Source organism: Megalops cyprinoides, chromosome 12 (assembly GCF_013368585.1).
Source record: "Megalops cyprinoides isolate fMegCyp1 chromosome 12, fMegCyp1.pri, whole genome shotgun sequence".
NCBI classification, from domain to species: domain Eukaryota; kingdom Metazoa; phylum Chordata; class Actinopteri; order Elopiformes; family Megalopidae; genus Megalops; species Megalops cyprinoides.
Genome location: NC_050594.1, coordinates 30,413,230 through 30,438,957, shown reverse-complemented (window position 1 = coordinate 30,438,957; position 25,728 = coordinate 30,413,230). Strand labels below are relative to the sequence as shown.

Here is a 25,728-nt window from a genome sequence, read left to right as displayed (position 1 = left end):
GCTAATTTTATATGTTGCACAATTTAACAGATGATTTAAGAAGCTCTGTATCTTGTACAAATGTATTACAACCCAAATGTGTACACAAATAATGTAACACCATTAGAGTAAATGCAATTAATTTTCCAAAGTAGTGTTCCCTGGGAAAGGACTGTATTCACTGTATTACAGTTACAAACCTCCATTCCACCATGACGATGGAGCTTCAATACACACCATCACTAGAAATTCGAACTCTGACAAGTGTATCAATATGGCAGTGTGAGGAGCTTTCACATTAATGACTTGTAAAGGGAAAAGGCTGATTGATTATCACCCGAAACATTCATCCAAGGAGCAATTATACCTGCAGGCAATGGATTCACACCTATATCCACACCATGTGGTTTTACCATCTCACATGATTAGATTATTTTGCCTTTAATTATCTCAAATGTATGCTATTGTGTTTCAATGAGAATATTTTCTTGAGGCTTTACATCTCACAACTGTATTAGCACATAATAACAGATGATAAATGGGCCCTTACATGAAGGCATAGTTTACAAAAAAGTAATCTTATCAGTCCCTGTTGTATCCATTGCACTGAATTCATCAATAAAGACCCGTAGGACAGCCTTTTCAGCCACACACAAACAACCAGAGAATCACCTGTGAAACCTCACTAAAAGGTTCTTCCACCATCATGCAGAAGGATAAATGACTGTCTGTGAGGAATACATTTCAGATTTGAGTGACTTCAACAGCAAACGTTTTTCTTTTTTTCTTTTTTTGTTTTCATATCCCATTCAGAATCCGTTGGGATCCAAAACCATTTTCTGTAATTCATGTTTAACTCAACAGTCTGTCTTCACAAATTTGCATAAAGAGCAAGGTTGCAATTGGCTGGGAGAGCAGTGTGGAGGTGTGTTGGTCTGGGAATCCAGGGGTTGTTGTGTTCTCACACTGTGTGGGGGGAGGGGGGCAGGCTGTTGTGACATGAGATGATTCCTGTGCAGCAGCAAGTACAGGCAAAGAACCACGACTCGCCATCGGCCTCCTCATCCTGCCCCCACCCCTCTGACAGAATCCGAAGCACAATGACCAATGACTGCAATGAAACATTGAAATGTGTCAGAGTGTCTGTCTATATTCATGTCTTACAACAATGATATCAGTGACACAAGCCCTATAATTTCGATAATTCCTCCTCTGCATTCTAACAAATATTAGTCAACATACCATGAGGTTTCCCCAGACTTAAGTGGCCCCAAACTGTGTACCTTGTACTCTTGTTTCAAAGATAAGATAGAGATTGTATGACTTCCAAAGAGCTTGTGGCAGGGTTTTCAGAATGACTGGTTCAGTGACTGTATTGTTGCTCACAATGATGCCTCCAGTGGTACCACTCATCCACCTGTCCCATAGTTCCCATCAGACACGGGGAATGTGATGGGCAAAGCAAACCAAATTCTGTTTATTGCTCCACTGAATTAGGTTTCATCTTAAATTACCTTGAGCAAGATGTAGTGTATAGGCCACTTGGTAGTAGCATAATTACAGTAAAAACAACCATAATTTACTTCTTCAATAGCATGAGTCACAACCACTCAAAAAAACGTGAGTCACCACAATTCTGAGGAGACAAATTACATGGAATCAGAATCCCTCCACTGTTTCAAAACTCAATTACAACACATCATTGACAGATTAAAAAAAGAACAAACTGACACACACCGTCTAGGCTGAGCTGTCTTCTCACTGCAGAGGGTCAAAGCAATCCAGCATTATTTCATGGGTGCACAAGAAAACATGACTAACTTTGACAATAACCTAGGCTGTAACTGTACCAGAGCCTGGATTGTTGTCAGAAAATATCACACGAGACTACAGCAAATCTCATTTGCAAATCAGCCTGGAATCAGAGGATGACTTGCTCTAGGAATATACCTCAGAGGATGAGAATGAGAAGTCGGGTCAGCGATGCTGCTGTGCAGTGCTTCGGCCGTGACCTCATGCTGATGGAAGCTCCTGCATGGTGGGAATGCAGAATGGCAGGAGGAATTCCTACACCAGTAGCATTCCAGGCTAGGCCCGGGCCCTGGGTTAGGACTTTTCCGGTCCTAACCCATGCGTATCATGTGTGTAATGTGCGAAACTGCAACTCCGGTCCTAACCCATGCGTATCATGTGTGTAATGTGCGAAACTGCAGGTCAACTGCATTGAGACAAACTGTTCAACTGCCAACTGCATTGAGACAAACTGTATCTCAGTGATTCCGTTCATTCTTCACTTATGAGTTAAATTCAGAAAACAGAGGTGTAGGATCAGTTTGGTGTTTGCATGACTTGTGACTGAATGGGAAAGAGAGGTCAGGGGAAGAGACTCTGAAATAACTATCTAAAGAATAAAAATAGGACCCTTGCTGAAAGTTATGTCAGTTGGTGATATTTTGAGCAGAAAATTAACAACAATGAACAGATAGCCAATACAAATGAACACTAACAAACAGATATCCAATACAAATAAAGGATATCCAACATCACTATCACAGCTTACATAGCCTGACAATGTTTAAAGCAGAAGCTGGTACCATATGAAGACCAGTATGAAGGAGGCTGTGTGGGTGTTTAGAGAGAGAAGCTGTGAGAGAGGTGAGAGACACGAATAATACTCCATTAGATATTATCAAGTGAGTGTTGCTAATGGGGCCAGAACAGTGAGTGAGTGTGAAAAGAAGGTAAGAAATCCTCACACAGAGAGAAAATGGAGGGAAAAACAGAGAGGTCACATGACATCGGCTCCCCACGGTTCTGTTACTCCACACAGGGAGCTTTGTTGGTCACTTACCATTGTTCTGACTGAGGAAACCATTTACAAGAGAAAAGCCATTTAAAGTAGTTCCTAAACCATAAAAGCCTAATTGGATTAAAGCTGCACCCCCACACTAAAACATGGCTGGTTTTGTTCCTCTGCAGGCATGTTAACAAATAAATTGTGGGCTTCAGATAACAGGAAATCCTTATTATTTGCATTTCATTGGTATTTAAGTTGTGGAGAAATCATAAAGGATAAGGGCTTTTCTTTGAAAATGTATCATTAAATACATTGCATATTCTCATTAAACACACATAGTAATCTATAGTAATTTATAGTAATCTAGTAACACAGTGTTTTTTCTTTTCAGAACTTCATATATAAAAACATGTAAATAATCCCCAGATTAAGATTTAGCAAGTATGCATCATGTCAATGCCTTTACCCCAGCTGGGTCATCTCCCAACATTGACAGGGAGCCAACACCAGCAGAACGAATTGGCTTCATTAGGCCAGGGTAGGAGTGGGTATGATGACCAGGGTTCCTTCCTCACCCCACTTTCAGCACCCTCTGACTCCTTCGGGTGCCCACAAGTTGCTCAGATGACCTCAAGGATATATGCCTACTCTCCCATTGGTGTTTGCTTCCTATGGGACCTGTAACATAAAATGCACATTTTGGGTTACCCAAAACCAAAACCCCACGGTGGGTATGTCTCATTTGCTATACCTTGTGTTCCTGTGTATGTGCAGAGGCTTGCCGTGTTGAGATGAGCATAAATCTACAACTAGCAGTTACAAAAAGTGGAGTGAAAAAGGGAAGAAGGAAGAAGTGAAAAAAAAACTTGATCTAAAACCTGAAATTGCCTGGCACTATGCCAAGATGAGTGCATTTCCTGTTCATTTATTTTTAGCTTTTCAGTTTGTGAATGGAAATGCCAATGTGAATTACCAGTAAAAAAAAAGATTAAAAAACAAAAACATTACTTTCCTAAATACCTTGTAACCAAATGAGGATTTGTCAGATTGAAAAACATTTTAATTCTGTGCTAACTTTGAGTAAGGACAAATGACCATGGGAAATCACTGAGCAGAATCATCTTTGAAAGCTAAAATATACTATATTTTGCTCCGCACATAAAATAATTGCATTGCCATAGTGAACAGTTGCATGAAAGGATGTCTTGAATGATCAAAACTGGACTAGGAAGTCCATCCAATACACATATTCAGGGCCGTGGGAAGTAGGGGTGCTGCGGGTGCTGCTCCCTGTTGGAAGAGGCAGGCATCACAGCACTCTGCCAGATGCAAAAAAATAAACGTATTAAAACATTTTAAATAATTCTCTTGTTGTTATTTACCTAAGAATTTAATGCTTGAGGAAGTTTTGAGAAATAATTAGCAAGACCGAATTGCTATTAACTATTAAAATAACGCCAAGCGTCATGGTCAACGGACGTCACGTAGCCTAGTCATCTAGTAGCTAGTAATGTTGTATTGTTCAAGGTAGGTAGCTGTCATAATCAGTGGCGGCGGGTGAGCTGGAAACAGGGGAAGCCCGAATACTACCTTTAAATCTGTAATTACTTGCAACCTGTTCCCCTTTATCCTCCTTGATTTAAAATAAAACAATCACACAAATTTCAGACAATCTGCGGTGTTTCGCGAGCATAATCATTTAGTCTAATTACGCGCCCAATGTCTGCGCCCTGTCACAGAGCCAGACGTTTAAATAATGTAATGCAATGTATTTGTGCTGTTAAAATATTGTGCGTATGTGGATATGGCTTGGTCTTGGCTATTTGTATGTTCTTGTCTGCTGTGTGCAACCGGTCTGGTAGTTGCAAGACTGGCATACGTTCGATTCATATTATAGTAGCGTATGTTATATTAGAATGTGACGTTATGAATGGAATTTTCACCAAAAAAAAAAAGCTTTCAGTCAAACTGAATATATAAAATATAGCCTATTCTTCGCGAATGCTAATCTTAACAGGGCTGGACACGGAAAAAATGCACCTCCCACTACAGCACCAACAACTTAAAGCCTCTTCCCATGGCCCTGCAGATATCCACCATGCTTCAATCCTTTTTTTGCAAGATCTTTATTTTTTACATGGAATTTATTTCAAATAAGGTTCAAGAGGGTCTGAGGTAAGATTCTATATATATCTCTTAAACCTGAGAAATGTAAACAGTGTTTAAGCTGTGTTAGCTCATGTCCTTGATTACCTATAGTCCGGTGTGTCACTTTCTCATCTAACCAGCTCAGCGAGAGCCTTTAGTCTGTGAGTCATGACAGCCTGTCAGACTGGATGGGCGCTTTCCTGCTAAGCCACATGAGTAATAAAAGAAACCAGATGATCACCGAAGCTGCTTTTAGATAGCGTGACACTGGATCACTCTGTCAACGTCTTCCCTGCTTCAAAGGAAGCATTAACATTTGAAAAGCAGGATGAAGCCGGGTTCTCTCTCCACAGTGGCCACACAGGTCACACTGCAGACAGTGGCAACATCTTGCTGTGATGTCTTGCTGCAAAGTGTTAATACTGTGTCCGTTGGTTTCTCTGTAACAGGCTGCAAATGTCTGTTCATGCTGAGACAAGGGAAGTATGGGAATAGACATCCACTCTCATGTATTTTCTGAATATGTATAAATACAGGTCTGCATTACACAGGTCACACTACTTTAATAGTGTTAGTTTGTCCCACAAATGCCCTTTTCCCATTACCTTACTGTTTGCTGAAGTTTATTGACCAGGCCTGATCCAGACCCATAAAGTCAGTCTTACAAATGCTTCTTTACATGACTGTCTAGTGAAGAAATAACCCATTATTGATCTTAGCTGGATCATATGAGGTGGAATGAAAGCATGCATGATAAAAAAAAGTCCACTTTCCAATGAACGATACACAGAAAAGGTTGCTATTGGTGCCAAAGGTGATGTGCTGTGACAAGAAAAAATGTGGGAAATTGAGTTGAAGGATGTTGTCATTACTATACTTTGCAACCTCAGCGTCTGTGTTCCACATGGACCACCACAGAGAGTATTTGTGAGGGAATGGCCTACATAGTGCTGTCAGATTACTCTCCTTTATTTTTACCAGGCTCTTCCCATTACCTTCTGCTCTTCTAGGGTTTGAGACCCTGGCAAAAAAGGGGAGATTAAATGTAATGACCCACCTCATCCCTACTATTCCTACTGACCTTTTATTAACTATTATGACAGATTTAAAATTTGGCTTTGCGTGTGGAGGCTCTTGGTTCATGCTAACCCTGTCTTTGTAACTTTCTTTCTACCTTATTTGCTTTCAGGAAATGAATTTGTATTAGTTTGCACTGATGTTCACCATTTTCAGTTGGCCATACTAAAACAATGTAGCTGCTTTACTCTTCGAGTACACTTTCACATGGTCGCAGGTGCATGGGCCAACAGGTATGGTATTTAAATAGGGTGGAAAAGGATCTTCTGTGGGTGAGAGTTCACTGCAGCATAGCCACATGGCATGCTCTATGGCACGGTTAGCTTCTGTCACATGAATAAAACCACATCTAGACCTGGCCTGAGCCTGCACTCGCAGCGGACAAAGAGAGGTGCTAAGAGTAACAGATAAGCCAAAGCCGGCGTGCCTTTTCAATAGAAAATAAAGAGCGGGGAGAAACAGCGCAGCTGCCAAAATTCCCCAAGGCCAGCTCAGGTGACTTACAACGCCAAGAGAGAGAGAGAAAGAGCAGCTGTCAGGATACAACAATGCTCTTCCATCAACAGGATGTGAGGCATTGTTAGAAAAGCAAGCTCTGTGCCAAAATTTAAACTGAAACATAACCGACTATGTGATTAAAGCTTCAGGTTGGTGAAGAAAGCAGGAAATGCTTAATTGTCGGCATTTCAAGGGGAAGATTTTATTGCAGCTGAGGCCTTTCAGAGGCATTATTATTTCAGTGAATGGGGAGAAGTCAGTCAAAACTAAATCGGAGAATTATTGTGCACCCAACGAAAAATGGAGCCTGGAATAATACCAGTTAAAGGTGTTTTGCCCAGTTTTGCATGCCCCCTCCATACCTTCATGTAAGTGCGTAGTGATATTTTAACAAGGCACTGTTATTAAAACTTAGTCCTTGCCACGTACATGTAACTGCCTTAGAAAGTCACAGCTGTGAGGCACTGTAGTTCTTACGCCATCTCAAATTTATGCTCTCATCGCTTATGAATGTCACACCACATCAGGCTGCATGTAGATGTGTCTACAGGGTTGGGTATCTCCTTCTTCCCCTTCATCCCTCCCTCCATGCCTCAAGCAGGGGGTAGCGGAAACTCCCATCTCAGAGGGTGTGCTCCTGGCGAGAATCTCAGTAGGCTACCCCCACCCCCACCCTGGGGCACACAATAACCCTAGTGCATCAACCCACTCAAACTCAGTGGGGTTACTTTACATGAAAATGGTATCCCCCATTGAGCCAAAGAACCACAAAGGCAACTGGGAAGCGTATACACATATCATCATGAAAACATTTGAACAGATTATGGAACTACAGTAAGTCCTGGCATAGCCCATAATGTAACTCATAATGCTATTACAGCCTGTTTTTAAGTTACATGTAAGTCAGGATTTTGTGCTACTCAAGAGGGCAAACATAATTATACTTGTATTATATTGTACCACAGATGACGTACAATGATCAATGATCTCAAGCATGCAGTAAAGTAGAAGAAAAGGAACATGTAGTCATGGTAAAACTGATGGCAAATTTGGCTAAATAGGGGTGGATTAGCATTCTGAGAAACACACCCCAGAGATAAAGACCATTCAGTCAGAGTGATTTAGCAGAGATGAGAGGCAGGGGGGATTATATTGCGCCTGTTTAGTGGGGGAGAGGTGCAGAACGGACACTCCCGCTTTGGCGCCTCTGGCTCAGTTCCTGGCCGTTTCGCACCCTCGAGTGGAATCATTATTCCACTAGGGGACTTTTCACAGCACTGTGATGGGCTGACCAAAATGGACCTGTGAAATTTCTCCCCTCTGGCGTTTTGATAAGCCTTCAGAGCAGAAACTCACATGCTGGGAGATACAAATGGTCACTGGGGGAAGCAGAGGCGGAGAAGGTGGGAAATTATGGGGTTTCTGAACTCTGACCTCAGCTCAAACATACTCCTGGGTTAACGAGTCTGGCCATGTTTTCCAACATGCTTCAGACATGTTCTCCAGGAGAAGATGTAAATTCTCTATGATCATAGATCATGAACCATCCTAATTAACCTGTAGACCCTCCTCTGTGTGAAGTAGGAGCAAATTACACCAGTGTAAGTGTGCTTTTGAGAAGCAATGAGGACATTTTAATCAAATAAATATAAAGATGGCTTCTGTTTCTAGCAATAAAAATGAGAGGTAATCAAAAATCTAAGGTGTTGGTGTCCTAAATCCTTTGTGTGTTTTAATTCACAAGATATGCCCCACCTACCTTGTTGTGAGCCACAGAGCACAAAATAATGGCATTATTCTGAAGGTTCCCAAATTCAGACTCAAACACAATGAACAATTGCAGAAATTCACTTTGTCTACACTGTGGTATAACTCAGGCTGTGACATAACTACACACTCAAAATGAGCTTGTATTCATGTATTGTACAGTACATGTAAGGCTGCTACAAGACAAAGACACCTAATCTCCAGCCACTAGAATGTGGTTGTGCAGGCGTTGCCTAAAACCTGTGGGTTAGACACAGTGTACTGATTCTGTAAATCACGCAAGGCCTGCATCTTGTCACATCCTGGCTTTTTGAAATGTTGTCACAGTGTTGAGAGAGTCACTCTGACTAGTAATAAAAACATCATCTCTCATTGGTCCTCAGTAACTGGGGCGTCACCGTTTCACTTCATCAGGGCAAATAAACTGAGAAAACATTACACAGCTGCTGGCATGTTGTGTTCCCCCTTTATGGACTGTGCCTCGTCTGGGATTTCTAATCAAGCAAGGTCTTCGTTTACACGCCTGAGTAACATAAAACACTTTTTATGAACAAATATCTGTCAATCATTTGGCTCTGTAACCATCACAAAGACGTAAGGCAGGAACTGCCTGCAAATCTAGTACTTTACGGCCAGAATGTTTCCTAATACACTCGATAGCCAATAAAAAATATGAAAGTATTTTAACGTAAGAAAGAGGAAAATCAGTTTTTGCATATCTTTCATGACATGATATAGAGTCCTTGAAAGGGTTCTGCTTCATTTAATCTGATTGCAATAATGGACATTCAAATAATCTGTCATCTTTTTTGGCATACAAAATATGGGAAGCAACAAAACCACTGAATATGGTCCTGATCCTGAGGCGGTTTCATTCTGTTCATTCTGACAAGTTGTCAGACTAAGCCTTGGCTGACTTGGCTGCAATCTTATGCCCTCTAGTGGTAAAAAAAAAAAAAAAAAAAAAACATATTAGCCACATCAGAAGCGTGTTGTGAAGCTCCCAATAAGCAAGGGACACCAAAGCGGTTAATTAAAAGAGTCCTTTTTTGAGTTTAATTTTATAAAACATTAAAGTTGAGTGAAGAAGGCATAATAATTGAAGGCCTGGAAAATGAACGAGGGTGATATTCAGCATTTATTACTTTACAATTTACAAGTGCACCTGTATAAAACAAGATTTAATTGCAAAAAACATGCAGCAAATTAACAGAAAAACACAAAAAATAAATAACCATTGCATGAGATTCACTGTAAGACTCACTTTAAAAGTGTCAAGGCATTCTGACAGGTAGTCTGAAGTAATTCAATGTAAAAATGTAATTACATATAGAACCATTGAAACTGAAGCACTAGCCTTTATGAGAAACCATAAACATAATTTTTGTTGTATTTTTGTTGATAATTAACGACAACTAATTATCGTAAAGTAAGTACAGTATAAAAACTTTTAGTTTATGTTTATAATAGGCAGCTGCATACAGTTCTAAACACTCCAGTGTTGATGAATTCTCTCCCAGATTCAAGCTGTTTTAAGTCTCACAATGACTTCAGTGAAATTGCTCATTTGTATGATGTTAGAGGGGACAATACAAGCAACAAAAATGTATACCTGTGTGCTGTGTAGTTTGAAATAAATGTTTTCTAAAATGGTCAAACTGGGGATCTTGCCACCATGATCAAACATGAAATCAGAGCCTACAAAAACCTTTGGGGAATTATCATTTACATTTACATGGTTAACTCTGTTCAGGTAGAATTGCTCGTTCTGTGTTTTGGAAGAACGTCTAGTGGAATTTTCTGGAGGTACACACAGACACAGACTTTGTCCCTCTGTCGTGGCCAGTCGCAAGAATTTTGTTTTTGTGTTTCCTTTTTGTATTTCAGTTTTGCACATTAGAGCGTACCAAACAACGATGTTTTTGAATGTCTTGTCTGCCAAAGATTCCAAAGATGTCAGAGGGCGACACCTGGAGGCACTGGTAAGTAATGGTTTATAGTCTATTTTCAGGACGATCCACAAGGAGGAAGGACACACTTGTGCTTTTTAATCAGCGTTGAAGCCACTCTGAAGCTCAAGTCCCAGGAGTAACATCTCTAATATTCTATATTATAGCCAGCTTGCAAATGTGGGAATTTTGACAAACATTGAGATTAATCGCACTGTTCAAAGGTCAGGAGGTTGCCACCTGAGCTGACTGGCTGTCAGGTCAATTTCAACAAAATTCTTATCACCAAATTGTTTACTTTAGTTTTATGATGAAATGATAGAGGTTTGAAAATAGATTGGCACTTGTAATATTTTCTGAAGTTTATAAATAAGGCAATTGTTTGTTTTTCATTTATTCCACAGAATAAACCTTAAACTCTGTCTTCTGCTTGACTGATCTGTTGGGTCTTGTTTGTGTTCCAGATATTAGATTAAGACATTATTTATTTATTTATTTATTTATTTTGCATTCCACAGCAACTACAAGAAGAAGAAGAAGAAAGAATGCTCACATTTTATGAAAATGACAAATATTGTAAATATGCCACAAACACCAGCCAAGAATGAAACCCTTAAATGCAATGGACTGCCTTACATACTTTCTTTCCTTCCATTACTTATGAATGCTATTCTTATAGTAAGGGGACTGGAATTTAAAGAAAAATGTTTGGTTGATGTTGAAGTCACTGGTTACTTTCGAGTTTTGTTTGTATTTTGGTCACAGACCATGTAATTATCAATCTTTAAAACATAGTCATCATTCTTAGTCATAATTTAACATTAATGTTATATTTAACATTAAACCTGCTTTAACATGTGCTAACAATTTCATTTACATTGCATTTACATTTTTGCTGCACGTCCTGTCCTAGAAAATACTGAATAGCAAGCCATATAACCACATCAAGTCAAGGTTATAGTATTAGAAATTAATTCGTCAAGTTATTACACTACCTCAAATATTTGCCTAACAGTGTCAAACAGAGGTTTTGCTTGGAGGAGGCAACCATATTTGGACTGGTCAAAATGGAGTACTACATTTCCCAGTATGCACTGTGAAAGAGCTCTCCTCTATGACCTTTAGCCTGTGACTGAAAATAATCTGATCAGCTGATCTGACCTGGCAACAACATTCAGAGAGCTGTAACAGGGAGGGGAACCTTCAACAAAAACAATGCCTTTAATATTTAAGATAGCACTTTAATAAGCTGTAGTTTTTTAACACTTGAAACGGGTGATGCAGTTTATCAGTAGGAAAAAACCGTGGTAGTATATTGTGGACGGACCGGTAGCTAGATAGCTAGCTAGCTAGGATTACTGAGTCACTATCTTGTTTTACCAAGCGACTGTGTTTTTGTTGTTGGGTAAACATCTCATTTCTGGTGTCTTTTTTAAATATTGCTTGCAATACAACGGTTTTCTCTTTCTTGAACGTTAGCTGGGTGATAGCAAATAATAGGCACGATTCAATTGTTTGGCTTCATGTACAGAACACTGGTTTCAGATCTTTGAATATGTCATCTGTGTGTTTTGTCGTCGCAGTGAGCACGCTAAATTTTTCAGGGAAATGTTGATGTTTATTTCAATACGATTATATTTTTATGTATAGTTTATATATATATGTAGAACAGTTGGCTGCCTTAAAACGCTAGCTAGTGATATAACCAACTCGTTTAAAAAGGCAAGGTTACTTGGGTCTTTGTTTTGAAGCCTCGGACGCTGTAGCTGTAGCTATAATTTTCTTGTATATTTAGTAACAAACAACTAAGCATTAACACAGATACCATCTGTTCACCTCAAGATATTGCATTTTGTGATTGAAGAAACACGTATTTTACACTGTGCCATAATTTTAAAAATTGTATATGTCTTCGTTTTGTATTATGTTACAAAAACTATATGGTGTAAGTAGTTGCAGTAAACAGTTGTAGGAGTCCTCCACAGTTAGAAACGCACAACACCATGCTACCTTACTGACAAGTCTCAGAATTTAGAATAAAGGGATCATGCATTCAACTCTGTAAGGCACCCAAAAATAACACCAAAAGCATTTCCTATCAAACCGTCGCGGATAGTTATATTGTACAAAGCGTAAATTTATCGTAAATTTTTACTACGTGTGGCGTTACAGCAAAAATATCGTAGTATTACTTTAGACATATTAATTTAGTGATAAACAATGAGTGGCCAAGGTCCGTCCTCGGAAAAGGGAGTAAACACCAATTTAGTTTGTCAAGAGAGTTATGCCTGCGGGGGCTCTGAGGAGGCAGTCTTTGAATGTGACGAGTGCGGAAGCCTGCAGTGCGTTCGCTGCGAGTTGGAGCTCCACCGCCAGGAGCGTCTGACGAACCACGAGCGCATTCGGATTGGACCGGGACATGTGCCCTTCTGTGACTCCTGCAAGGGAGGCAACGGCAGCCCGGTGAGCGGCAGCCGCAACAGGGCGGTGGTCCGCTGCCAGGGCTGCAAAATCAACCTGTGCTTGGACTGTCAGAAACGCTCCCATAGTGGGATGAACAAAAGAAAGCACCCCCTCACCTCCTACCCTCCACCCAAACCTGCAGAGGCAGACTCCTACGCTGGTGTGGATGAAGTTGAGGCTCTGAAGGCCAGGCTTTTGGAGAAGGTCACTAGCTTCCTCCTTGTGGATGAGAAAGAAGAGATGCAGGTGTGTACCATGTGGGGAGTGGTTTGGTCTTTCCTTTTCTGTTCAGTGACCGCCAGACCTTTTCAGCAGTGTCTTTGTTGTGAAGGCAAGAATGAACGCCCATAAAAGTCGAGGCACAATGCATGTTATGCAATTTATTTTAACAAGTGAGCTTCGAATGTAATGTATTTATTGTTTTTCCATAAACCTTATACGTTTTGCCATCTAATGAACTGGATTAAATTAATGGAACCTATGGTTCATTTTCAGGTGAAGGATGAAGATGAGTTTGTCAAGAAACTCCAGTGCAACCCAGAGCAGCTCCTTAAGGTGGTGTCCATATTCGGCAACACGGGGGAGGGTAAGTCCCATACTCTCAACCACACATTCTTCCTGGGCAGGGAGGTGTTCAAAACCTCGCCCACCCAGGACTCCTGCACGGTGGGGGTTTGGGCAGCCCTAGACCCCGTCCACATGGTGGTGGTTATCGACACGGAGGGGCTGCTGGGGGCAAGCTCCAACCAGGGCCAGCGTACTCGCCTGCTGCTCAAGGTGCTGGCCATATCCGACCTGGTGATCTACCGCACCCACGCCGACCGCCTCCACGACGACCTCTTCAAGTTCCTCGGCGACGCTTCGGATGCCTACCTAAAGCACTTCACCAAAGAGCTGAAGGCCACCACCGCCCGCTGCGGGCTGGATGTCCCTCTGTCCACCCTGGGACCTGCTGTCATCATCTTCCACGAGACTGTTCATACCAAACTGCTGGGCTCAGGTCAGTGGAGTGTGACCTGTTTCACACTGTGTATATAAGTGTAATCTTTGGTTAGTTACAAGTCGTACTGAAACCTGTACAGCTCTCATTACTGCCAGATGTTACTACTTTCATGTTCATGGGGACATTTACACAGGAACTGTTCATTTGAACTGAGACTGGACTGCACCAGCAGTCAGCACTTAGGACAGTTAAGCTTTTAAAAGAATAGAACAGAGGGAGTTCGGTTCTGTTCCCTGAAGACCACAGTCCAGGAGACCCCTGTTCTATTCAAGGAAAGAATTATTTGATTGAACGAATACCTCATGTAACTTAACCACTTTAACCCCCTGGTTGGGCCAGACAACCTGTTGGACTATGGTCCTCCAACTGTCAACCCTGCTTTAAGCTAATGCTATGCTAATTTACGTATGCTACGCTAATTTACGTATCCTTCTTGTCATACAATTAAGGTCTATTAATTAAGGTCTTAATTAAAGGCCTTAGGAGGAATAAATGCTGTAACCCTCCTGACCCTCAGAGCCAAGGGTCACAAGAATGTGTTTTACCCCCTGGTATATCATGGCCGCCACGCATCACCCCTCCCGATCCCTCTGCTTCAATCAGACAAGCCCTCCGAGTCGGCGGAGCGGTTGCTGCAGGAGCGCTTCCGCAAGCTGGGCCGCTTCCCCGAGGCCTTCAGTTCCATCCAGTACCGCGGCACACGCACCTACAACCCGCCCACAGACTTCAGCGGCCTGCTGCGCAGCCTGGAGCAGCAGCTGGACAACAACACCACCCGCTCCCCCCGCTCCCCACGCGTCATCTTCAAAGCCCTGCAGGTACGCCTGTGTGTGTGAGCGTGTACGTATGCGTGTGCGGGCGCACGTATGTGAATGTCTTTCAAAACCTGTTTATACGCAACACGTGCAGTTCTGATTACCTTTAATTAGAAGTTAGTGAAATTAGTCATGGATATATTAGACAATGACTTGACAGTTTATAAAATACAGCACAAAATGAACAATGTGTTAAAGTCTTACATTATGAGGCTTGTTGCTCCTTCACAAGTTGAGATCAGTTGTGTTTTACTTTGTTGTCAGACTTAGCTGGAGATGTGTGCGGCTGTGATCACTTGTGACCTGGTGCTGCTTTGTGTGTTTGAGGTGCTCTCCTGCGCTCAGGCAGTGACCTGATGCTGGGTGTTTTTCTGCCTCCCTCCAGGCCCTGAGTGATCGTTTCAGCGGGGACATCCCGGACGAGCAACTCGCACACAGCTCCTTCTTCCCCGACGAGTACTTCACCTGCTCTAGCCTGTGCCTCAGCTGTGGGTGAGTGTGTCAGTCAGAGGGAGCGTCCTCCTCCTCCTCCTCCTCCTCCTCCAGCTCCTGGGCATCGGTGCCCTGTTCTGGGCAGGTGGACGTGGTCATGCATGAAGGCCCTCACGTTCTGTGTCCACATTTTCCCAGCTCCGGGTGCCGGAACAGCATGAACCACCTGCGGGAGGGCGTGAACCATGAAGCCAAACACCGCTGCCGCTACTCAGCTCACTATGACAACCGCGTCTACACTTGCAAGGTGAGCACTACCCTCCGGGCTCTTCAGGGATGCCTGTCAACACATACTTTAGCTCCGCCCTGCTACTGTGATTGTGTGCAACTTAAAGTCTCCCCCTGCTGACTCCGCAGGCGTGCTACGAGGCGGGGAAGGAGGTGATCGTGGTGCCCAAGACGTCTGCCTCGTCCGACTCGCCCTGGTTAGGCCTGGCCCGATACGCCTGGTCAGGGTGAGTAGCAGTGGGGGGTCAGGAGTGGTCATGGGTCAGGGCTGGATTGCGACCTGTGCCTCCCATTATAACTCTCATATGATGTGCTCCGTGACAGAGACTTCCAGCCATAGTCTGTTCTCTCAGATTGTGTCACTGAACCTAAATGAATATGCTAACCTAAAGTTCACTGAACCTAAAACTGAATGTACTGCTCCTTGCCTGACAGTTCAGTTCATTCCTCAAGGATTTCATGCTCTAATGTCAAAACTGGACATCCCCCCTCTTTAATGCATTAGTGATGAACTTTAAATGCAATGCATTTTAAACTTCCTACAGAAAGTCTTTTGTTCCAATCTCCATATGAAGCATATATACACAAACACCGGAACCTGCAGCTGTGCATACCGGAACCTTTTTATTCATTGGCTCTTTATAGAAGTACTGATATTTATGAAACTTGTAACTGAAACTGAGTGTAATCTTTGTCACATTCCTATCTTCCTTCCATGCACAGTGATGTTGATATTGCCACGTCTGCCTGTTTGCACAACGCTAGTTCACTGATAAAATATGTATTCCAGTTCCACGGTGAGAAATGAACTTAAAAGTACAAACAAACTGACAAATACACACACACACACACACGCACATGTTAGCTAAGAGTATGGAGTCTGTCTCTATGCATTTACGTGATTGAGAATGGATTTTCAAGAATGAGTAACAGCGAAATGATTTGCAGAGAAACGATACAGGGAAATGAATTTTTGGGTTTTAATGGGGGTTAGATTGCCGGAGGCAAGCTAGTAAACCATATTTCAGGTTAGCTTGTTTTCTTAGTCATTGAAAAAAGTGAAGACCTTACCAGTATGGATATCCAATACGGTAAAGGTAAAGAACAATGTGACAGCGTGACAAAATGGATTTGTCAGTAATGTTACCACTTAATGAATTGTTGAGCTACACGAACTAAAAATGAGTCATGAGTCTAGGACAGTGTCACAGTCTAGCACAGTGACTGAAACTGCGTGTGTCTGCAGGTATGTGATCGAATGTCCGAACTGCAGTGTGATCTACCGGAGTCGGCAGTACTGGTACGGGAACCAGGACCCCGTGGACACAGTGGTCCGCACTGAGATCCAGCACATTTGGCCAGGGGTAAGGGAAACTCTGGTGTATACTCTTTCTGTCCTGCACTCATTTACAGTTGCACAATATATTCTCTAATGCATGAGCTGTGCAATTACATGTGATGTATAGAATCATCTACCATATGCATGGGATATGTGGCGTTCAGTCTTTAGAGGAAGCAGTCCATCAGGTTTCCCAGCAGGCACTCAGACCAGGTGGTTAGGTGCTCAGCTGGTATGCTGGACTACACTATAATCAGTAGCTCTGTTGTGAACATTACTTGTGCTCAGACTTGCCAAAATGCATGTGAGAAGTCCAGTAAAATATGTTTTTGTCTAATTCCATGAATGAGTCTGTAACTGTTAAGGACAAAACAGAATGATATTAGATTGAGATTGTGTGTAATGGATTGTTTGCCATGGTTACTGCAAGCTGGCTTTAGAAAATGTGCAGTACCAGTCAAAAGTTTGGAATCACCTGAATAAGATAATGGGAAACATATTCAAAGACATTTTGATCTAAACACATGCTTAAATGCTTGAAATTTGTTTCTTAGAATATAAATAGTTAATAGAACTATAAATAGTTAGGTTAAAAAATATTTTGGCTACTTAGAAGAATCTAAAATATAAGATTTTGTTTTGATTTAACACTTTTGTTCACTGTATGATTCCAGTTGTGTTATCTTGTAGTTTTGATGTCTTTGCTGTTACTCTACAGCAGCGTTTCTCAAACCTCTCCTGGAGTACCCCCTGCCCTGCAGGTTTTAGATCTCTCCCTGCTCCAACACAGCTGATTCAAATGATCAGTTTGTTATTAAGCAGCTTCAGGAGTTCATAACGAGTGGATCATTTGAATCAGCTGTGTTGGAGCAGGGAGAGATCTAAAACATGCAGGGCAGGGGGTACTCCAGGAGAGGTTTGAGAAACGCTGCTCTACAGTATGGAAAATAGTACAAATAAAGAACAAGTAGGTGTGTCCAAACTTTTGACTGGTACTGTATCTAGATGTCAGTGGTGAAAATAGTCATAGTTATTTGTCTCGGCTTACTGGGGCTTGTATTGTAAAGAGTCTGATCCATTGAGGAAGAATGTACCGCTGGAATCTATTACTTACAAACTCCGAGGCAATGGGACAACAGCAAAGAAAGTGTGAGTGATGATGGGAGAGCAAATAAGAGGGCTTCTGTAGTGTAGCATAGCCTTTACTGTGGTTTATCAATTTCAACTGATAAACCACAGGATTTTTGGTGTTGATGATTATCTGTCTTTTAACCTTTATGTTCTTAAGTAGCTAGCTGTTATAATAGATCAAACTGTGCCATGGATTTTACTGGGAGTTTTTAAATTATGTCTTACAGCACAGATAAGTACCATGCTATCTTCTAGTTTCAGGAGAGATGAATCAAATTCAATTCAACCGTGTTTGTTTACAAACTAGATTTAAAAAAAAATCACCCTTGCATTCAAACCTATTGTCAAGATATCTTGTCATATTATCATGCGCAAGCGTTGTTTTGTATTGTTGGACGTGTCTATTTCAAGTGTTAATGTCAGTAAAAGCCAGTTCCAGTCGATCCAGTGGACATGTGTTCTGCGTGTGCAGTCTGGCTCCAGATAACAATGACTGTAGGTTTTATCCCTAGGCTTTGTCCTGCTCGGGGGTTAAAGCTCATGTTTCTGAGCGGTCAGGTGTTGAATGGTCAGCGCTGTAATCACTCTTCCCCGATGTGTCCCTCAGTCGGACGGCTTCCTGAAGGACAACAGCAACGCGGCGCAGCGCCTGCTGGACGGGGTCAGCTTCATGGCGCAATCTGTGTCTGAGCTCAGCGTAAAGCCCGCGAAGGCCGTCACCGCCTGGCTCACGGACCAGATTGCGCCGGCCTACTGGAAACCCAACTCTCTCATCCTGGTGAGTGAGAACAGCAGAGTCGACACTTCTGCCGCGCGGGGGGGGGGCTTGTTTACTGCCCTTTGCTCGAGTTCAGCCCCTCAGCCAACCCCAGCAGCTCACCTCGCCGCTCACATCTACAGATAAGGCTCTGACCGCGGATCGGGTGGGGGGGGGGCCCTCAGCGCCGTGGGCGGGGCTTACTGACCGCTTCCTCGTCTGTGCCAGACGTGTCACAGGTGCAGAGAGGTCTTCCAGGACAACGACACGAAGCACCACTGCCGCGCCTGCGGGGAGGGCTTCTGCGACAGCTGCTCCTCCAAGACCCGGCCCGTCCCCGAGCGAGGCTGGGGCCTGGCGCCCGTCAGGGTGTGCGACGCCTGCTACGAGCAGAGGGGCCTCCGCCCAGGTAGGACCCGCACGGTCGCGACCTGTGGGCGCCTTGGGGGACTTGCAGTACGGTATTACAGAATAGGGTCTTTTTGCGCTTTGGTGCAGAGCTGCTGGATGTGGATTTGGATGATGAGGAGGGCGGGACCCTGATAGCCAGGAAGGTTGGAGAGGCTGTGCAGAACACACTAGGGGCTGTTGCCACAGCCATAGACATCCCTCTGGGTGAGTGCTTGTTTCCATTACACTCCATTAGTTACTCTGCTGCTGCAATTAGTTTGAAAATTTCTGTATTACCTTTACCCCAAGAAATTGTAATCAAATATTGATAGAGTGCAGCTGGCTTATGGACAATGCTTTAAAAATTGTAAGGAAATGCTGCCCCCTGGTGGCAAGTCAGGAGCATTTTTTTCCATGTTTATATTTAGCCATCAATACATCACTCTTTATCTACCTTTAAGTAATGTTAATACCTATGCAAAATAAAATGTTTTTATCCATTCATTTTGTTATGATGTATTAAGGTAATCTTATGTTACCTGATATATTCCATGTGAAATCAACATGAAATTGGCCTGAATCTCCTGAGATTTGGTGTAAAGAGCCCTCTTGTATCACATTGAGATAGGATTGATTAAACTAAAGATGAATTTATGAATTTTTATGCCTGACCAGACTACCCTAAATGACTCACACATTTTTATCCATACATTTTAGCGTCACAATCATGGTGTTATATTCAGTCTCATATTGTATTCAAAAACGTATACTCAGAGCAGTATGTGGGGCTTGTTGTGTGTATTTTCATTTATTAAATTTGTAGAATATAAATATTGTAACAAATACAATTTCAGATTGTGCTCATTTTCATATTTTACAGACTGTATTGAGCACAGTATCAGAGTGGAATCTTTGATCTGTATGACACTGTGATTGGGTCTGCAGCATTTTTGGATCAAAATTTAGGGTGTCTTTAAGATAGTTTAGGGAGGCACAAAAATGAATGAATATTCCTACTTTCATATCTACTTTCATACTTTCATATTTCCTACTCTCTATCATATCTGAGCAAATATTTTAGTCCTAGTATTTTCCAAACAACTTTCTGGTATAGGAGGGTTCTTTATGCTTTATGCCAAGTTCTAGAAAAATCATCATAAATGGTCATGCCAATTTCATGTTGGTTTCACATGTAATGATTCACCCACCATTGGAGTTTGCTTATTTCAGTAATTCACATTATAACCACAGCTGGTAGCTAACTGGAGTACAGTGCTGTCACTGACCTGGTGACGTCATTATTGTGCGCGTGTTCCTCAGGCCTGGTGAAGGACGCTGCCCGCCCCGCCTACTGGGTGCCCGACCAGGACATCCTGTCCTGCCACCACTGCCAGCGCGAGTTCACTGCCAAGCTGTCTAAACACCACTGCCGTGCCTGTGGTCAGGGCGTGTGCGACGAGTGCTCCCCCGAGCGCCGCCCCGTTCCGTCCCGAGGCTGGGACCACCCCGTGCGCGTCTGCGCTGACTGTAACCAGAAACCAGGAGACCTCTAGCAGGGCCGGCCCTTCAGTTCTCCCCACGGAACACTGGAGTGAACCCCCCTCCCCGCTCCCCACTCCCTGTAGCCCAGAGTGTAGCGGAGATGTCCCTCTATACACATAGAATTTCACTCTTCACCGTTTTTAGGTTATGGGCTTCACAGAGTGACAGGAATCCCCTCCCCTTCACAGAGTGACAGGAATCCCCTCCCCCCACCCTATCCCTTTGTCTGTCTGTCTGTCCATCCCAATACAGAGAACAGGAAAGCAGCACAACTGAGTGAGTGGTTAGGAGATCTTCACCTTCTCCCCAAATCATTAACCTTTCTCATCTGTAAGCTGTCGTTATTGCTGTTTTTTTAATGACGTACGTTTATAGGAATTTTTATCGTGGAGCCTGACCTTCCGTTATCCAGTTAACACTACACTGTCGGTCAGTGAACACTGTGCAGGGATTTTGCCATTTGAGTAATTTTTACTACAGAGCATGGAGACTCTGTTTTTATGTTCTGTACTGATGTCATTCTGTAGACCCAGGGAGGGTGTGAGCAGGATCGGTGTATTCGAGTCAGTCCTAAACACTGCTTCTAATGGACGCCACAAAATGTAAGGCAGCGGTAGAACTCAAAGCGATTCAAAAAGATTCAACACACATAGATGTAGAATTACTAGATTGGTCAGCGGTTGTCTTTGGCTCCTATAAAATGATTTTCTCCAGTGTCTTTAGATGAAGTATTGAGGGCATATGTATTTGATGTTCTTGAGTCACGTTGCACACAGCTGTGACTGGAGACACAGTAAGCACACCTACGGTCTTTGGAAAAAATCCTTGAGAATATGTTTCTCCTGGAATGGCATGGAAAAGCCACGAAAAGTGGTCAAATTGCCCACTGTCCATGAAATGTCTTGGCAAATTGCCCACATCTGAAATATGTTCAACTTTCTTGCTAACTCATTAGCATGATGTATTGCACATGTATTATGAACATGTCTAGTAATATCAGTGTGATGTTTATGCTGTCATATTGGCTTGTTTGCTGGCATGTACAGTAGGGCTACTGTCAAAATTCATTGGTGACTGGTATTCATACGTGTGTGTTCACATGGAGAAAAAATGTTTTGAAAGTGATATGTCTCACAAAGTGTTTCCCCTGATTATATTTTCAAAGCCCAGTTTCATGGGACTTGTTGAAATGAAAAAAAATATATATATCATTAAATCGTGTATTTATCCGTGGTTAAAAACATGGCTAAAAAATATAAATATGATTTGAGTGGGACTGTAGCTTCTATATATTAGTATATTATAAGAGTATAAGTATTAGACATAGGAAAAAAATAGGGATAGTTATATATTAGGAATTTGAAGAAAGATATTGATTTAGTCTTAGTCATTATGACAGGGTGACCCTCTCCATATTTGCCTGCTCATTTGAATGAGTAAAACCTTTCTAGTAATTCTGTTTCTATGCTGAGCTGTAAAAACGTGACATTTGAATCAAAATTTGCAAAAGGCGTGTAGCTCGTTGTAATGAGAAGTATGGAAAGAAATTCCCTCTCCTGCCTGTTCTGAGGTGCTTTTAATTAGATAACCAGTCAAGGGACCCACGTTGCCTTTAAACTATGGCTGGTGAGTGGTTGTGTTGAAATCCCATCTGTGAGTTAAGGAAGATCTTTTCATAGTCTGTTCCTGTTGATGCTCCCTGCATTTTAACTTTCAAATTATCAGCTGCTATTTGCAAGCGTTAAGCTCAGGCATGCAGCAAACGTGAAAAATGTTGAAACTCCAGGGTATTCAGCTATTTCAGCGCAGGTATGTTAATGCTTAGGCATTATTCTCATTCTTGAAGGTGGCTCAGTTAAGTTGAAGCACGGACAGGCTGAATATTATTGATAGGTCTATAGTTATCTCTCTATGAACTGCATAAGTACCATTCGTTCTTGACTGGTTCTCCACAAGTCCCCAAAGTATGCATTGGCTTCTTGCCCACCTTAGTAAGTGCAGTTTTGTGTGAATGTGCCAGTCATGAAAGTTTCGTTCCATTACCCATGGTACTTTTTCTGGCCATTTTCTCTACTGCTTTTCACCTCGCCTCAGGAAGTCCACTGTTATTTTGGTTTAGTTTCCTGCGATTTGTGGCAATTCCCTGAACAGCTTTGGATTTCAAGGTACCAACCAGGGAAATGGCTTCAATGATGCATAAAAATTTGACACTACACTCATGAAAGAAATGCAAAAGGAAAATGTACTTGTAAAACAAAATTAAACAAGTACAGGTCTTTGCGAACAGTGCAATATTAGTCAGATTAAACCGTGGGCATATTATTTTAGCAGGCGTGTTGTTTGATTGTTTGATGTTAACATTGACTTGCATGACTGAACATTAACTTGCTACTTATAGTACAAGTCTGTAAAGTGCTGGAGTTTCACATGTTAAAAATGGCGTGTTGAGACCCCTGTCCCTCAGCCAAAGTAACACCCCTTCAGGCAGTAAGGTAGGTTTTGGAGTTTACCTAATTTTGGGATATCAGGTAAATTCACTCCAGAGATGTTGGGAAAACTTGCTCTGGGTGAATGACGTTATACTATGAATTATGAGTCGCACCCTTCCTACACACTTCATTCGCTGTGCGTTCTCCTGTCCTCCAAAACTGGAGGAGGAGAGGGAGGGCTTGTTCTTGTTGGAAGCTTTTACATTCATTCCATTGTTGTGGTCGTTCTCATTATTAAGCTGTGATCTACACTGATCACGTATGTAACTAAAGGAGGTGAGGTGATCTACCAGGGCAGCCAATGGTGCGTAGCTCTATTGTCTACATAGCTATGTATTTTCATGGGGATTACCTGAAGGTGGGGAATTACATTCAAACTGTAGGTTTTTTTTTTTTTTAAAATAGTTGCCAGTGTTAACCACTGAGTGAAGTGGTCACCATGACTGGGTTTGCAGCTACAGGGAGTGCGGTTGGTGGTATTACTTGATGTGTGCCAGGGTGGTATAGCATCTTATGACTTTTTATCTGAGTGGTTGACTCACCACTGGAGCGCATGCAGTTTTAGGAAGTCAAATGTCCTACCAGTTTCATTAATCTACCGTCCTTCTAGTTAGCTGTTCCACTGTTCACCATGGCACCAAGGTCACTGCGCACACCCTCTTGAGTTTTGAGTTTTATTTAGTCTCAAAAACTGTGCAAGCTCACTGGTGTCAGCTGGGTGATGTGCCTGGACTCACGGGTACAAATGAGATACTGAAAACAGACTTAACTAACATGTGGACTGACATTGCCCACAGACTGAGGAATGAGAAGGGACGATCCACAGAGCATTGGACACTGTCATCTTTTCTGTATCATGTATGCTGATATATTAAACCTGAACGTTTCAACATTGTGTGCCTCTGTGTTGCTCGTGCAAGTCATACCTTTTCCACAGTTATTCCAAGTTTAGATTCAGTGTCAGAAGGATATTTATTACTAGTACATCACATTCAAAATAGTAGTTTATATAATAAATATATATATATATATTTATATATATAATATATATATATATATAAATATAATATATTTATATATAAATATAAATATATATAATAATATATATATAAATATATATAATATATAATATATATATTTAAATATAAATATATATATATATATATACATATAGCTTATAAAATAAGCATGATGGACTTCATTTTTATCTACTTGTAAATGGGGGAGGGGTTGAGTGTCCCTCACTGAGGTTATGCTGTTTTGTAATGATTATGGGGCATAAATGAACAATTCCAGGGACAATATTTGTGTAAAGCTTTTATAAGCCTTGTACTAGACTAATGACTGTCCAGTCACAGAACTCAATGAGTTGAGAATCCAGCAGAGACTCCCTGGTTCAAATTTGTGATGGAACTTTGCTCAAAGGTAGGACTGTGAGACGTTTTAGTATCAACACAGTATCAGAAACTGTCTGAGGTATGGTGTGGAATTTGGCATTGTGGCAGTTGCATTGAAGGCTACAGAAGACCGGTGCCACCTGTGATCACAGGAATAGAAGCCGAATCCACACAGAAGGGCCATTTGCAGGATTGGCTACTCTCACCTGGGAGGGAAATTGAGGGGGTGAGAGCAAGTTGACAGAGCCAGATGCAATGGCGACAGTCATCACAATCAGTTTGAGGGGGCCGGTCAGGAGAACAAACAGTCTTTCACAGCCCTGAGCATTCCAGCAGCAGAATGCTTTCATCTGCTGTAATACCAGGCTATGCAAACTAAAGGGGAAACATCGGGCTCATGATTTCAAAATCTTCTCCTGCAACATAAACCGCATGTTTTGTCAGGGCGATAAAGATCGTCCTAGAAATGGTCAATGCCCCTCCATTGTGGTGGGTAAAGGATACAGTACTTGGGAATCTGGTGAGGTCGTGGAGGCCCAGCAGATGGAGTTCTGGAACTCAGAGTAAAGAACTTCTGTTGCTTTGTCTCTCCATACTTTGGTGCAATTCAGCTACAATATGCTTTGTCCTTGTGTAATTCAGCTGCAGTTTTACAAATGTAAGTTGTGTTTCACCTTTACTACGATAAGATGCCACACCGAAGAGCCTTTACTTTTTATGAAGGCGTAAAATAAACTAACTGCAGGTTTTATATGGGTTTTTGACCACTTCCATGGTAAACAAGGTCTCATACAAACCCCAGAATGAATTTTGCTTTCAAATAGCCTGGAGAGAAGAAAGTCAGACTACTTTGCTCCAGTAGTGAGGTATGTTGAAGGGATCACTGTCAGTTTAAACTGAGATCTTAAGAAGCAGTAACATCACAGTAATAATATAAGTGGATTAACTGGTCACCTAAACATGACTTCTTGAAGGGAATCAGAACTCAAGTATCCACTCACTTCTGACTAGAATGGGGAAATAGTGTGTGCTCATGATTTGCGAGTTGCAACTGAAACAATTTATTGCACTTGCATGTCACATAAACTGAGACAAGGAACGATATGAAAATACAGTTGTTTTGTGGTTTATTGTCCAGTTAACCTTTCTAATATACAGTATCACAATCTTGATAGTCAGGCAAAGTGGCAAAATGTTGTGCAAGAGCTGAAATACCAAAGACTTGTTGAAGTGTGTTAATTTAAGTAAATGAAATTACACTTACTCTGAATTTAGGCCTGAGCCTATATTATATTTTTAGGTGTTTTATTTCATGGCAGTGTTTACACATGTACAGTAACACCCAGATCTATCTGAAGCACAGTGAAAGGACAAAACACCTGCCCATTGGTTGGTAAGTGGTAGAAAAAATGTTTATAGTACTAGAGACCTTGTTTAAAAAAAAGTAACTAAAAAATGTTATATCCT

General features: G+C 41.9%; 1 protein-coding gene across 1 annotated transcript; it reads left to right on the top strand.

Moving 5' to 3' along the window:
* Window positions 1-11,372: 11,372 nt before the first annotated feature.
* On the top strand, window positions 11,373-23,687 carry LOC118786790 (zinc finger FYVE domain-containing protein 1-like). The gene is made up of 11 exons (XM_036542113.1): window positions 11,373-12,924; window positions 13,174-13,678; window positions 14,285-14,499; window positions 14,882-14,988; window positions 15,127-15,235; window positions 15,346-15,443; window positions 16,463-16,580; window positions 18,294-18,464; window positions 18,672-18,852; window positions 18,942-19,058; window positions 20,154-23,687. The coding sequence occupies exons 1-11, from the start codon at window positions 12,436-12,438 to the stop codon at window positions 20,384-20,386; spliced, it is 2,343 nt and encodes a 780-aa protein (XP_036398006.1). The 5' UTR covers window positions 11,373-12,435; the 3' UTR covers window positions 20,387-23,687.
* Window positions 23,688-25,728: the final 2,041 nt, after the last annotated feature.